The sequence below is a fragment of the Lepeophtheirus salmonis genome, chromosome 13, assembly GCF_016086655.4.
Source record: "Lepeophtheirus salmonis chromosome 13, UVic_Lsal_1.4, whole genome shotgun sequence".
In the NCBI taxonomy this organism is placed as follows: Eukaryota; Metazoa; Arthropoda; class Copepoda; order Siphonostomatoida; family Caligidae; genus Lepeophtheirus; species Lepeophtheirus salmonis.
In genome coordinates, this window is record NC_052143.2 from 9354081 (window position 1) to 9368165 (window position 14085).

At 29.7% G+C, this 14085-nt stretch overlaps 1 protein-coding gene across 23 annotated transcripts in view; it reads right to left on the bottom strand.

Annotated features, from left to right (window-relative positions):
* Positions 1-14085, bottom strand: part of Cadps (calcium-dependent secretion activator 1) — a 78041-nt gene that overhangs the window by 12382 nt on the left and 51574 nt on the right. For 12 of the 23 annotated variants that reach the window (XR_011783406.1, XR_011783404.1, XR_011783403.1 and 9 more), the window contains 6 exons: positions 13148-13219; positions 10616-10905; positions 10414-10547; positions 2277-2380; positions 2011-2205; positions 1710-1742 (listed from right to left, as the gene is read on the bottom strand). Coding sequence is in view for 17 of the 23 variants with exons in the window: in XM_071893066.1 (XP_071749167.1) it covers positions 1710-1742; positions 2011-2205; positions 2277-2380; positions 10414-10547; positions 10616-10905; positions 13148-13219 (828 nt within the window). In the remaining 6 variants the exon portion in view is untranslated. The remainder of the gene's footprint in view (positions 1-1709; positions 1743-2010; positions 2206-2276; positions 2381-10413; positions 10548-10615; positions 10906-13147; positions 13220-14085) is intronic. The other 11 variants (XR_011783407.1, XR_011783405.1, XM_071893072.1 and 8 more) reach the window with 3 other exon arrangements.

The window sequence follows — 14085 nt, forward strand, 5'->3', positions numbered from 1 at the left end:
GCGAGAGAGTTAAAAACTATTTATTTATCTATATATCACAGTAACAGTAACCTTGAATTGAATTTTTTAAATATAGGAAAAAGGCAAGAATGAAGTCACTACGAATTACCTATAAACTTCAGGTAATAGAATCTAAATCTATGAATTAACTAATCAAAAGCTATAATATCAATTATGTTGCAGAAAAAATAATATACACTCCATATATATATATATATATATAAATACGTATCGCTACTTTAGGATAAAAATGTCCGATCTCGATCAAATTTCAAATATGGAGGAGTAACAACTACTTACTTAACCTCATTCTGAGCAGTATGTAAAAATAATTTCTACATTATTATTATTGATATGGTTTTTATATATGGATTAATCTGGCAAATATTACAGCTATATTACTAAATTTAGCCATGGAGTACTTAAACACTTTACTAATCCCTACTGCATAGTGTTGGATCGGTCTAAAAAAAACTATAAACTACGTGTCCTAATTAAATTTGTCAGTCCTGGGACAGGTCCTGACGGAGTTTTTTAGAAACTACAACAGCTGAAATGACGAAGTTACAACTAACTACGTCATTTGAGTCGCTCAAGTTACATCATAATTCATTAAATCTTTCAAAGAGACAAGATATCTATAGGAGATGTGTGACTAGAACGTATTATTATATGTTCTAGATATCATTCATTTTTTTCTTAGTTCAAATATTCTTCAATCTTAGCTAAGAGTTTAAGGAAATAAAAATATAGCTAGGAAATTCGGATTGAAAGACCGATTCATCAGTCCTTAGGAGCATTGAATGGTAAAAATATGGGACTGATAAAAAAAAGATTGAATGAGGCGGAGGAAAAAGACATTTAGTTCTAGGACTGATCCAACACTAATTCTATGCCTTACATTTTAGTAGGGATGTATTGGCCCAAATATTTTGACGTTGGAACAATCTTTGGTTCTCATGACGTCATCATCAATCAACATTCACCAATGTTTATAAAGATTATTTGCATAATTTGACCTAAATTAAGAATAATGACAAACTATCATTTGCAAAAATGATGCCTAGTAAAGGTAGTTCTAAAATTAAGAAAGTGTTTAAAGGAGCAAAAATAATGACGTTATGTTATTGTCCCGTGACTGTTATAAAGTCCATACTAAGAAACGATACAGTCCTATTTTTTGTGAGATTTTTTAAAATACTGTTTTTCCTGAACAATTTAGAAATGTTTAAACATTACTTTTTTATTCTAAAGAAGCGATAAATGTACAAAAATAACATTAAAACTAAAACAAGAACAAAAATGCAATGATGCTACATCCCTCTAGCATTTCAACAATGCTGGTCAATATCTTAAATTAAGGGCCTTATTATGAACATAAATGACTTGTTACATCTGCAAATGCATAATGTTAGACCAAAATTAAAAGTGTATTATTTTTGAAAGACCTTGATGTAGCGGACAATTGTGTCAATAAGTCTGACAATCAGGGTATGTTTTATTCTTAAAACGTTCAAGGTTTTAGTAAAACGTCTCCACACCAAGGGATTCCAGAATTGAATATTGAGTTTAGAAATACTAATACTAAATAATATGACTAAATTATGTAGAAAGGTAAGTGATGAGAAATAGCATATCAGACAGCGTTCTAAGACTATGATTCGAAATTATTTTGAACGATTTTGCTTCTTTTTAATTAAATGGTTTACCTTGGCTTGCCAACACAGGGCCTGGGCACTTTTCTAAAGAAAATTTACAAATAAAAAAAAATGTAATGAATACGTGTGTGTAACATTTCAGGGGTGTCCGCAAGGGGTAGGCAAATGAAGGAATCTCTTTTCTAAAAAGGTCATTCAAACAAATTATGCAATGGAGCAAATTTTTAATTTTCGAAATTTTTTCAAAAAATTCAAAAGAACAAAAATATATAATCCTGTGGACGCCCCTGCAATTGTTTCATTGTTTTTTACTCGATATAAATTATATTAAATATAAATTTTAAAAATATACCCTTTGATCTCCCATCGTTCCTTTTCAAATCCTTTATGAATGGATTGTGCGATGGAGGACTCCATCAAATCAACATATCGTACAACTTGAGGCGCAAAGGTGTCTCGAATATGCTTATGAAACTTTCCATTCTTTAAATTATCATCTTCCTTAAGGTAATCGTTCAGGATTTGAAAAAGAGGGAATGAGTCCCATCTGTAACAAGGGATTAACATAGTTAATGAAATAAAAAAACCTTACATATTCAGATAACTAATTATACTCACGTATCCGGGGGTTGCTCAGCCAGAATTGTATCCATATCCACTCCAAAGAGAGACCAAAATATTTCTGAATGCTCAACCAATAAATCAGAGAACCAAGCAAAAGCCTAGAATAATTAATACATGAGAGAGACTACTTTAGAGATGATTTGAACAAGAATTAAAAAGTTGTTCAACTAATTGAATCACATATACGTAGTAGTACTTTATATGTATGTGTATTTATGTTTTCAATTCGTTTTGGGTAGGGAGAGTTTCTCACACATCAAAAATTGATTTGAATCAATCTATTTTTGTATTTTTTTTTGAGACAATTAATAAGAGAGTGTTATTTTTAAAGGAAAGGGGAAACGGATCATGGTTTGGAAGGCAAATTGTACCAGGGGCTGACTGCAGGGGGTGGGGTGGAGGTTTCCCCCCTAAATTATGGAATTTGCCGAAATAGAGAAATGTTTTTTTCGGGCAAATTATACAGTAGAGGAAAAAATTTGATATTTGAAATTTTTTCTTAAAAAAATTTGTAATTTTAATCTTTTATCAAAAAATTTAATTTTTAAAATTTTTTTTCCAAAAAATTTAATTTTCTATAGATTTTTGAGATTTTTTTGCAAAAAAAATTAATTTTCTGTGAAAGACTATAGTTTTATGAGATTTTTTTCAAAAAAATTAGGAAAAAAATTAATATTTGAAATGTTTTCTGAAAAAATGTATTGTTTTAAATGTTTAATTTTATGTGAAAGCTATGGGTTTTAGAAATTATTTTCCAAAAAATTCAATTTTTTATGAAGAACTATGGATTCTTGAATTTGAATTTTTTTTTAAATTAATATTTGATTTTTTTTTTAATGTAATAGTCGAAATTTAATTTTTGAGCTTTTTTGTAAAAAATTTAAAAACTGAATGTATTGGTCAAATTACATATAAATGAATCAAAAAGAACCCTCATGTTATATTGTCTAATTTGTAAATAATATAATGAATGGATTTGAAGTGAATGGATTTAAAGAATCAAATTTGAAATTCATCTGATCAAAAAACTACAAACATAAAATTTATATTGTAAGTAACTCCGTCCTACTCTGAAACTTACAAATCAAACAAATTTGTTAAAAGAAAGTATGTAGGGCAGTGATTTTTTTACACTGTGTTTGTTTATTGATAATTGAGGTAGTTATGTCAACATAAGAGCAAGCTAGGATTATTTTTCTGAAAAATGAATCAGGATTGATTTGTATCAACTCAATATCAAAAGTTGATTAATTATTTTTAGTTATTTCCTTTTTCCATCAATTAATTACATCATTTATTCGGATTAACACAGCTAAAGTACACTTCCAGATTACAAAAATTACCGAGCATAATAAAATAATATATGTCATATTGGAGACAAAACAAATGAAGGCTCTAGGCAAGATCTATTTAATTAGCGGCCAAACAAAAAAAACTCTTACTAGCCCAGTAATTTCTTGTATTTACCGGGCCGTGCAAAATTATTTACCGATGATGTAAATATACTTTTTAAGAGGTTTTGTGGCAACCAATCTGATTGTTTCGTATTTTTAATGTTAAAATAAACAAAAATACTTCCTGTGAGAGAGTAACAACTTCCAACCGTGAGACCATGTCCAATCAGGAAACAAAGAGGATCGAAATTGCAGCCCTCCTCCGAGCGGGAGTGCCTCATAACAACATTAAGGAACAGGTTGGGGCCTCGTTGAAGACAATTTACAACGTTTCCAAGTGCTTGGAGGCTGGGGGTGATCTCAACCATTCCCCTGGGGCTGGCAGGAAGCCCACTGTCTCAACAAGGCAAGTAAAGGCAATGTTTAAGAGGACTCCCAACAGGTCCATTGCCGACATGGCCAGAAAGATGGGAACGTCGAGATCAACTGTTTCAAGGGCATTGAAAAGGGCTGGATGAAAGTCCATGAGGCGTACTGAACACCCTCTGCTAACTGAACGTCAGCGAGAAGGCAGATTTGAGCGTGCCAAGAAAATCTTGAATGATATCAAGAGCTCATCTGGACGCATCATCATTTTTTCCGGTGAGAAAACTTTTACGGTCGATCCTGTTTTCAACAGGCAAAATGACTGTGTTGTGATCTTTGAAGATGTCCAAGATAAACACGGCCCTGTGGTAACAACAAAGTACCCTGCTTCGGTGATGATGTTGGGTCTCGTGGCCTCCAACGGGAAGGCCATGAAGCCGCTATGGTTCCCCACTGGCTACATATTAACAGCAGAGTATTATGTGAAGATTCTGGCGTCCAAGGTCCTTCCGTGGATCAAATCCAAATGCATTGATTAAATTTGATCAAAAACTATTTTATTATTCTAAAAATGTATGAATAAATTGTTTCTCAAGTCATTCGAAATGTCATTATTGTCCACGATATGTTCAGAACAAAAATCGGTAAATAATTCTGCACGGCCCGGTAATTCCTACTGATGAATTATTTTTTCGAAAAATTTGGCCCTACTCCGTTTGTAATTAACACACTGAGGTATCTCAAAAAAATTACCTATTCTGACATTTAATTATTTTTAAATTGCCATTGGGAAAATCTTATCTTCTCGTCTGACAAATTGCGTAGCTTCTGATTTAAACTCAGATTAATTCGGACATTCCTTTATGAAACAAGAATATGTATTTAGTAATTAATATTTAGAGTTTGTATAAGGGTGCTCTTTTCATGACTATTCAGTCTTGAGTGTGTCTGCAGTGTGTGGCTTGAAGAGACTATAGCACCCAAATTATGAATTGTTTGCTTTTTACTAGATTTGTTTTTGGTATGAATGAAAAAAAAATATGGGAAAATAGAGGGAATTTCTTGTTTTGTTTTTTTTAGATTTCATTTTGTTACAAAAAAAGATAATTCAGCAGAGCATTTTTAAACATTTTTTTCCTAAAAATTTAATTTTTGAATTTTTTTTCTATTTTTTAACTCTAAATAGCTATGGATTTTTGTACATAGCCAAGAATTTTTGAAATTTTTTTCCAATATTTGAAATTTTTGTTTAAATTTATTTACTCAACTTTTTTTTACAAAAAAGTCAATTATTTGCAAAAAAATTTAATATATCAATCTTTTTTTCTCTAAATAGCTATAGATTTTAATTTTGTTTTAGAACAAATTTTAGTTTTTGTAAATAGCTATAAATTTTAGAAAATTTATAGCTATTTTTTTAAAATTTGTTTACTTAAAAGTTTGAAATGTTTCTTTTTAAGGAAGAAGTTAGAACATTACTGCTCTTAACTTTGTAAAGCTATATATCAAATCCCGATGGGAAAGTCTTGGTTTTAATTGATCCAAATGAAATCTCCATGAAATATAGGAAAAAATAGTCAGATATGGGTAATTCTCATCAATTTGTGATGATGATTGCTTTAATGTTGAACCACCACATAATGTCTGTAGTACACTTAGAGGTATACAAAAAGGGTGTAAAGTTGCAACATGGTGCAAAAAGAGAGAGACAGAATTTGGGAGAGATGTGGAGGGTTAGAATTCTCAAAAGAGTGTTTTGATATATATGTATACTACTCTGATGGAAAAGAAAACATTTTTTTTCTTCTTCCGAATTCAATTCTCATTCGATTTTCAAATTAATTTTTTACAAGCCCAGAGGGAATATAAACAATATAAGCCATTTTTCATTCTTAGTTGGTAAGGTTCAAGGGCGTTTGCAGGGGGTGAACGAGATGGGTTTTAGCCAAATTAAGGAATTTTTGCTTCTTACTAGAAAATTTAAAGTTTGATTTTTTTTAAATGTAATTTTCTGTGAAAAGCTGTAGATTTTTGAAATTTTTCTCCAAAGCATGTAAAATTTGCAATTTAAGTTTTGAAATTTTTTTCCAAAAAATTTAACTTTTTGTGAATAGCTGTGGATTTTTGAAATTTTTGTCGGACAAATTTAGTATTTGATTTTTTTTTTTTTCAAGCAAAAATTATATTTATATTTTAAGTTGTGAAATTTTTTACAAACAACTTAATTTTTTTGTGAACAACTGTGAATTTTTTAATTTGATTTTCCAAAAATTAAAAAAAATAAACCAAGCCCGAAATATAATCCTGTGGATGCCTCTGAGGTTAAACTAAATTTCCATGTGCTCTACATTTTTCTATTATTGAGAAAGAAAAGAATCAATTTAGGGGGAAATTCATTCAAAACATTGAAAAGATTCTTTATTTTTTAGAAAATGCTAAATTTTGAAGAGTATGCAGTCTTTCAAAAGTTTTAAAAGAATTTCCCCCTAAATTGATTCTTTATTTCCATTTTTCTCAATAATAGAAAATTGCGGAGGAAAGCAAAAAAGGGTTTTACATTTTAGATGTAAAAAATGTAAGCATTGTGTGGGGTTGGTTACCAGTATAATAATAATAAAATAAATAGTAGAATCGATATAACATTGATTTCGAAATTAGATTATAGCTGTATCTACTTGATCAGATCTCGTCGATATTTTCAAAAAACGATCAGATAATAAAATAGTACATATTATGTATTCCGAAGAGAATATGTCAAATGTTGGTTTATTAACTCTTTGAGCCTCGATATACACAACAACTATGAAGATAGGAATCATGCAGGAAAATATTTTAATAAAAGACATAGATAGCGGGAGGACAAAATATACATACATACATATATAATTTAACTAGTAACACAAATACATAAAGCGTCATCACTTACCGGTTCCTTGAATTGATAATGAGTGTAAATTCATTATCATTATTTTTTTAAATTATTTATTGAAGAAGTCGGGTGATGATGGATATATACAATCGTGCACAAACAAGCAGTAGCAGAGCAGAAGAGTAGGTGTTGAGTTGGTTGTAGTAAAAAAATTAATAGGATGGGAATAAAAAAGAATAATTTACTTAAATGTAAATAAGCTTATCGTAGTGTTTGAATTATTTTTTTATGAAATTGCAAATACCTAAAAATCATTGTTTTTAAATGTTACATTTATTTTTTTGTATTTTACGAAATTAGAAGTAAGAGGAATATGAAAAAAAAAAGAGAATTAAAATGAAATATTAATTCACTTACATTTTGAAACTGAAGGGATTCAAAATCCAATTAGAGTTGAGTATTGAAGGTGATTATAGAATTACCAAAAGACAAATGAGAAAAAGAAAAATACCAGCATTAGAAACCAATAGACTAATGACTTAATGATTGTTTAGGCGTGTGTTCTTGTATAATAGAAAAGGGTCAAAAAGGTCGTTTAGAAGAGTAAGGATCAATTACATAATGAATATTATAAATATGTTAAGCTTAACTTAAAAAAAACCTTTTTCCTCTCATATATATATATATATATATGCATTGAGGATGCGCTAAAATGCGTATAAGGGATCAGAACTAAAGTAGTTATTTATAGTGGGGCGAATAAGTTTTCGATACCTTGTCAATTTTGTGAGTTTGCTCACTGACAAAATAAGGAACGGTCTATAAATTCAGTAGTAGATGTTTGGAAGAAGAAAAATACTGAGTACAATCCCAAGAAAATGATCCCCATCGTCAAGTATGGGGATGTGGCTTTTAGGAGGGGTTTCTCTCCTAAGGGGAAAGGATGACTTCCCTGCATCAAAGAGAAAATGGAAGGATCCCTATCCTAGGAAATCTTGGGCTGTAACCTCCTTTCATCAGGGCAGGGCACTCAAAATGGGTAACGTAATGGGTCTTACAGCACGAAAAGGACCCAGAAAATATGCCCATAGTAACTAAGGAGTGGCGTAATATGCAGCACCATGAGGTCGTGCACTGTAATGTCAGTCATTATTTATTCGGTGCATCCCAGGCTTAGGACCATTCCAATCAGGTCATTCGGACTGTTAGTACCAGAGCTGATTAAAAAAAAAAAAATAAAGTTGAGTTACGTCATCAAGAAACAAACTTTATCAGTTTTAGGACTAAACTGGACCAGACAGAGACCAAGACTGAACTGGACTGAAGTTTTCAGTACTAATTAAGGATCAGCACAACACTAAGCCATTGGCCTAGCCAGTCTCCGGATATCCATTCCATTGTACACACTTATCAGTGGGCAGACTTACACAACATTGGCAAGGTATCAAATACTTATTTCCTCCATTGTATGTGGTAATACCAAGAGGGAGGCGCATAGCTTTAATCTAAAAGAGTTTTTATCATGAAGGGTGTCTATCTAAATGGGGTATTTTTAGTAAAAAAATAACAAATATAACTTGTTAATTAATTCATTTAACACTGTAAATGTTCTTTTTTTTTTAATTTCTAATCTTATGCAATTTTTTGAAACCATTATATTAATAATATTAATCAATTAATTTTGAAACAAAATAAGACGTAGAACTCCAAACATCTTATTTAGTTCCATAATCTGTCACCATTAATTGATGCTATCATATCTTTTTGATTAATTTAAATTACTAAGTTATTTCTGTATTTACGAGCTACATAACTAGGATATTCCAGCTTTATAATGTACGTAAAACACAAAATGATGTATGTTGAAACATTGAACAAATTGAATTCCATTTTCCATCTACACATATTACCAGGTTAATATGCATGCAGATATCATCAAGTAGCATAAGTCCTATTTTTTTTTTTTTTTATTTAAAACTTGAGTGTTTCCTATTGATTTATAACTCACATTTACTGTAGAATAATTCTTATTCACTCTCTCCAGAGCTCAATGTGGAGGCAAAGTGTTTAAAAAAGGTTGGAGTAGAAATAAAGGAAATGTCATCAAATAGAATGACACAGTTTTTCGATCAAACTCTCCCAATCATAAATATAAAATTTTACTTTATTAAAAAGTAGGTAGGGAGTACGATACATTCTTGTTCCCTCAAGGTCTACCGTGCATGGTCATACCTTGGACTATCAAATACTATATTTGATATTTCTTTGATAGTCTTAATTATCACTTGGCTCTAATTAAATTTCAGGGTTTTGCTCTTGAAGATCCTCCAATCATATGTATTGTAATGTTTGACATGGTAAATTTTTTCAGGATATTAATTTTCACAATTTTTGTTCTAGTTGGTGTCTAAAATTCTTATAATATAAGCTGTTCTAGAATAATAACAAGATAATTTGAAATTTAACTTCAAATTGATGTTCAATTCTAGATCCGAATGCTTCAATTTGAAAGTTAAATTCCCATTTGTCTTTTACACTCCAAAATGAAATATAATTGGAGGCTCTCCAGGAATATCCTCTGTTTACGTGGAAGAAAAAATAGACTTTTAATGGAAGCCCCTTTTAATTTGTCTAAAGAAATGATAGTATACAAGTAGACCTCGTGTTATTTGCATACAATAGCAAATCAAATAACACTTAGACTTGGCATTTAGCCAATACTTATCAAACTGAGGGATATATCCCATTATAAGGAGTGCGCAAAAGGATTTATAGCAAACATGTTATTAAAAATAGTACATCCAAAATTATATTATGATATTTAGAATGAGGGAATCCTAAATGCTGCCTTGGGATGGGAGTGCACAACTTTCAAAGTTTGAAAAGAACGGCTTCTATCTAGAAGTTCTTTAAATATACATATGATGGTATTATTTTAATTGATTAGCATAGGCAAAGAGATAAAAAGGTTTTTCTTTTTCAAACTAATACATTTTTAAGAAGGGAGTAAGGAAAAATATTAAAATAAAAAGGGAAAACTCGCATTTTAAAAAAAAGAGACAGTGAAAGGGTAAAACTTGAACACCATTAAAATAAAAGGCAAAACAAGACCAAATTATAACTATTGTTAGAATAAAGGAAGAAAGAGAGAGAGAGAGAGAGAAAGGAAAAGGGGGAATATATATATAATAGCATAAAACATTAGGTATCGAGGCCAATACATGAGAGAAAATACCTAAAGTTATTATTATAGTGTATTATATATTAAAAATGAATATATAAAAAAAACTATCTATATTTAAATAAAATGCAACTGAACTTGGATAGAAAATACAGAGAAATATATGTCGTACATATAAGTTACACGAACCCGCTTTCAAAACTTACCCAAGTTCAGAGTTCATTTAAAAATAAAGATACACTTTGTCAGATAAATACTTAACATTTATTCAAGGGTCATCATCAGAACGGATTGAAATAAAAACAAACAAAAATCAATTACCTCCGCATAAAATTCCTCGTTTTGCCTCAGCAAATCAACACAATGCTCCGTAAGGCGAATGAGATCCTCTAATTTTTTACTAGGAGGAATAATGATCTCTCCAATGAGCTCTTCTTGATTACTATTCAAGTCAGCTGAAAGTTTAATTGGTAGTTATGCTAAGTTTTAAAAAATTAAACAATTATTCAAAGTTGACTATTACCCTCAATCCTTGCTTCCTCTGAGAGTCTTTCATAATTGACCAAAGCCGCATTTTCCAAACATGTTTTAATCACACCTCTTACCTCAGCCTGGGGTACAGGAGTTGCAATGTCTTTCATGAGTACTCTTTCAAGTAAAGAAAGCGTTGCTTTCAGAGCTCCTTCGGGTCGTCCAAAAGGGAAACAAAAGCGGAAATTTGTGATTTGATGCTCTAGTAAGACTCGAAGTCTCTCTTTGATTTCATTAAAAGTTTCCTTCTCCTCCTGAGTCACAGTTCCAACTCCATCAGATCTATAAGCAGATCAAGGACAGAGTTTTAGAGTTAATGTCCCACCAATCAATAAAAAAGAGGGATACACCATTGCAATGAGTTAAGGGATCATTTCCTTGTAGGAGAGACTTAGAAAAAGGTCATGCAATGCTGATTCTAAGTCAATGCTATTCACAAACAAGTTATTCTGAACACCGTTATTCAAAGATACAAAATAAAATTATTGTTGTAAGTAAAAAGAGCCGATTGATCAGAGTTTTAACAATCAGGATGAGAAAACAAGGAATCCTTAATTATAAATTGAGACATTACCTAGTAGATACAAAATATGTTTCAAAAATCAAATATGAATATTTGTACAATATCCATTTGCTCATTCTGGCAATACCTACTACTTGGTATATCAGTAAAAGGGGTTTAGAGAAAATTAAATGTAAATAATGAAAATATAGATATACGCCTTTCAAAAAAAGACTTGCTAGTTCCAAGAGAATTATGTGTCATTCTTATTGAACGAAAATGGTATTTATTCTAATCATGTAGGATTCATTATAATATATAAAAACGAATTAAACGTATGAAACTATTTTGGTCTTAATTCTATTCAAACATAAATTCTTATTTATGTACTAATAGATAATTAATCAACATGCAATCATATGTAAAACTAAATAATTATTTATCAATTTATTAGGGAAAATTATAATTATGTAAACATGAGGAATAAAACAATGGATTTTTTAAATTCTAAGTACTTAAAGAACAATCCATAACCATGCATGATTTGTCACCCCAAGCTAGAGGGACAAGAAATAATAGAATATTCAATCAAATAGTAGTATTTTTTTAATATTGAGTCATCAGAAGTCCCTCAAATCAGGCCTTCTTTCCTTCCAAATAATATAATTTTTATTACACCCCTATGAATATAAATATCCGGTGTTTTTTAGACTATATAAAAGTAAAATACTGATAAATTTATCTATATAAAAAAGAAAGAAAAAAGAACTACATATACATCTATTTAGACATCTCCAAAATGTATTTTCTATAGCAAAGATTTTGATTCATATGAATGTTCGAATGATGTATTTTTTGAATTTAGTATGCGTCTTCACTTTGTATAAAGGCATATGTTTCCTCAGTACATATTGAGAAGAATGCTTTGTATGACAAACGAGTATATTAGATACTAAGAACATAATATATTGAAAAGTTCAGAAGCGTTTGAAAATAATGGGACAGTTTTTTGAATCTACAAAAATATTGTAATGGAGGTAACGAATTTTATACACTATATATGTTCAAATCGGAGAATGTCTCCCTCTAAATCTAGTATCTTAATTAATTACACTATTAATTATTAAAAGTATATATATAGTAATATAGAACCTCAATACATTTATTCATATATAAGATCCTAATCAAAACATTCAGAGCGTCATCATATTGATTGAACGCGATAAAATGAGTTTGGACTCACAATTTATATATTAAAAAATTACACTGAAACAGTAGTTTTGTTATTTGAATTAATTGCAGTTTCGATTGTAATGTAAATGACCAATAATCATAATATAAATATAAGTAAAGCTCTTTGAAAAAAATTCCATGAATATAAGCAAGAAAATGCTGCAGCAGTCGGATAAAATAAGCAAACGAAGCAACAAAATATTCAGCAGCTAGAAAAATAGCAAATTAAAATCAATATTGAAAAAAAGTATTAATCTCATTGAGTCAGTATTTGAGATATATATATTATTGCACCCCCAAATAATTCTGTTAAATATAATATTTATAATTGTTATGGCCTAGAAGAGTTCAACACGAAAAAATTCATGTTTTTCGGAACTTTTTATTCTTTTCACTCAACCTTGATACTTTCTTTCAACAAGGAATTCAAAATGCCTTTCAAAACTTCAGTATATTATTTAAATATTACTAAGCATTGAATCTGACGAGCTTGTAATTAAAAAAAGTTGAAAATGAAACCCAATCTTAGTCCGTGTGTAAAATTAATTAATTAAAATGTAAAATACTTAATAATAAAAAAAACCACTCGATACAAATATTACAAAAAAAGAAGTTGTTTTTTTTTTTGTAAAAAGAAATATTGAAAAAATAGTTGAAATAAGATAAACTGTCTAAGCTACCAACTCATACTCAAAAGGAATAAGAATATATTTAAAAAAATATGCAGAAAAAATAGTAGAAAAACTCTTCAGATTCGTCTTAATTGATTTCTTTTGTTTTGATTTTTACCTGTTTGGCTCAAGTGATTGTGGGTTGCTCACAAGAGCTTGAGATATATCCCCCATGGGATTACTCGGAACACTGTAATATAATTTTTAAAACATATATGAATATCATTCCTCGTAGATTAAATACAGATGCGAAGATTATTTTATAAACAAATTATATATGTACTAGATCTAAATCTATGAGCAGTGTACATAATTATCATGTCCCTACTATAAAATAATTAATTAATATCGATGTCTCCACTCGATTTTTAAATCTAAAAGAATAAATAACTAAATATAGGATGTCTTCATTAATGATATGATAACCATGAATTAAAGAACTGCTTAGAGAGTGAAACCTTCTTAAGAAAGACGTAAAAGCTGATAAACATTTATGAACATCTTTAATTGGTTATTTAATAGGGTATAGAGTTATGATCTTTGTTTAAAGTGAATCTATCTACGACGGATTTTCGATATAGTGGATGAATATTTGAGGATCGTGGCAAATCGCAAAGCACCAAAATTCAGGCTTTGGAACGTTTGCCGATTAAAACCCACATTTACTATTATTATTTAAGCGGTAGAATACAAAAATTACTGTTAAAACCTTCAAATGCAATATGCTTTAGAGCCTTTCAAAACAACAACAAGTTTTTTTAGAGTATACTTTAGATTTAGAGACATTTATTTTGACGTGACATAAGTATATATATATATATAAATTAAAGCTAAAAATATTTTTTGATGTATTATTCATTAGTTTAATAAATTATCTAAAACTAAATAAGTAACCTTATGCCCATTACAACTTTAAAAGATTTGTCGTATAAAAAAGTGGGATTTTGATTGATTTTTTCACTTTAATTTTCCTACGGAATATTTAATAAATAAGCCATAAAAAAGGTTGCATGAAAGTTCAAAAAATTAATAATAAAAATGCTGATCAGATGACTT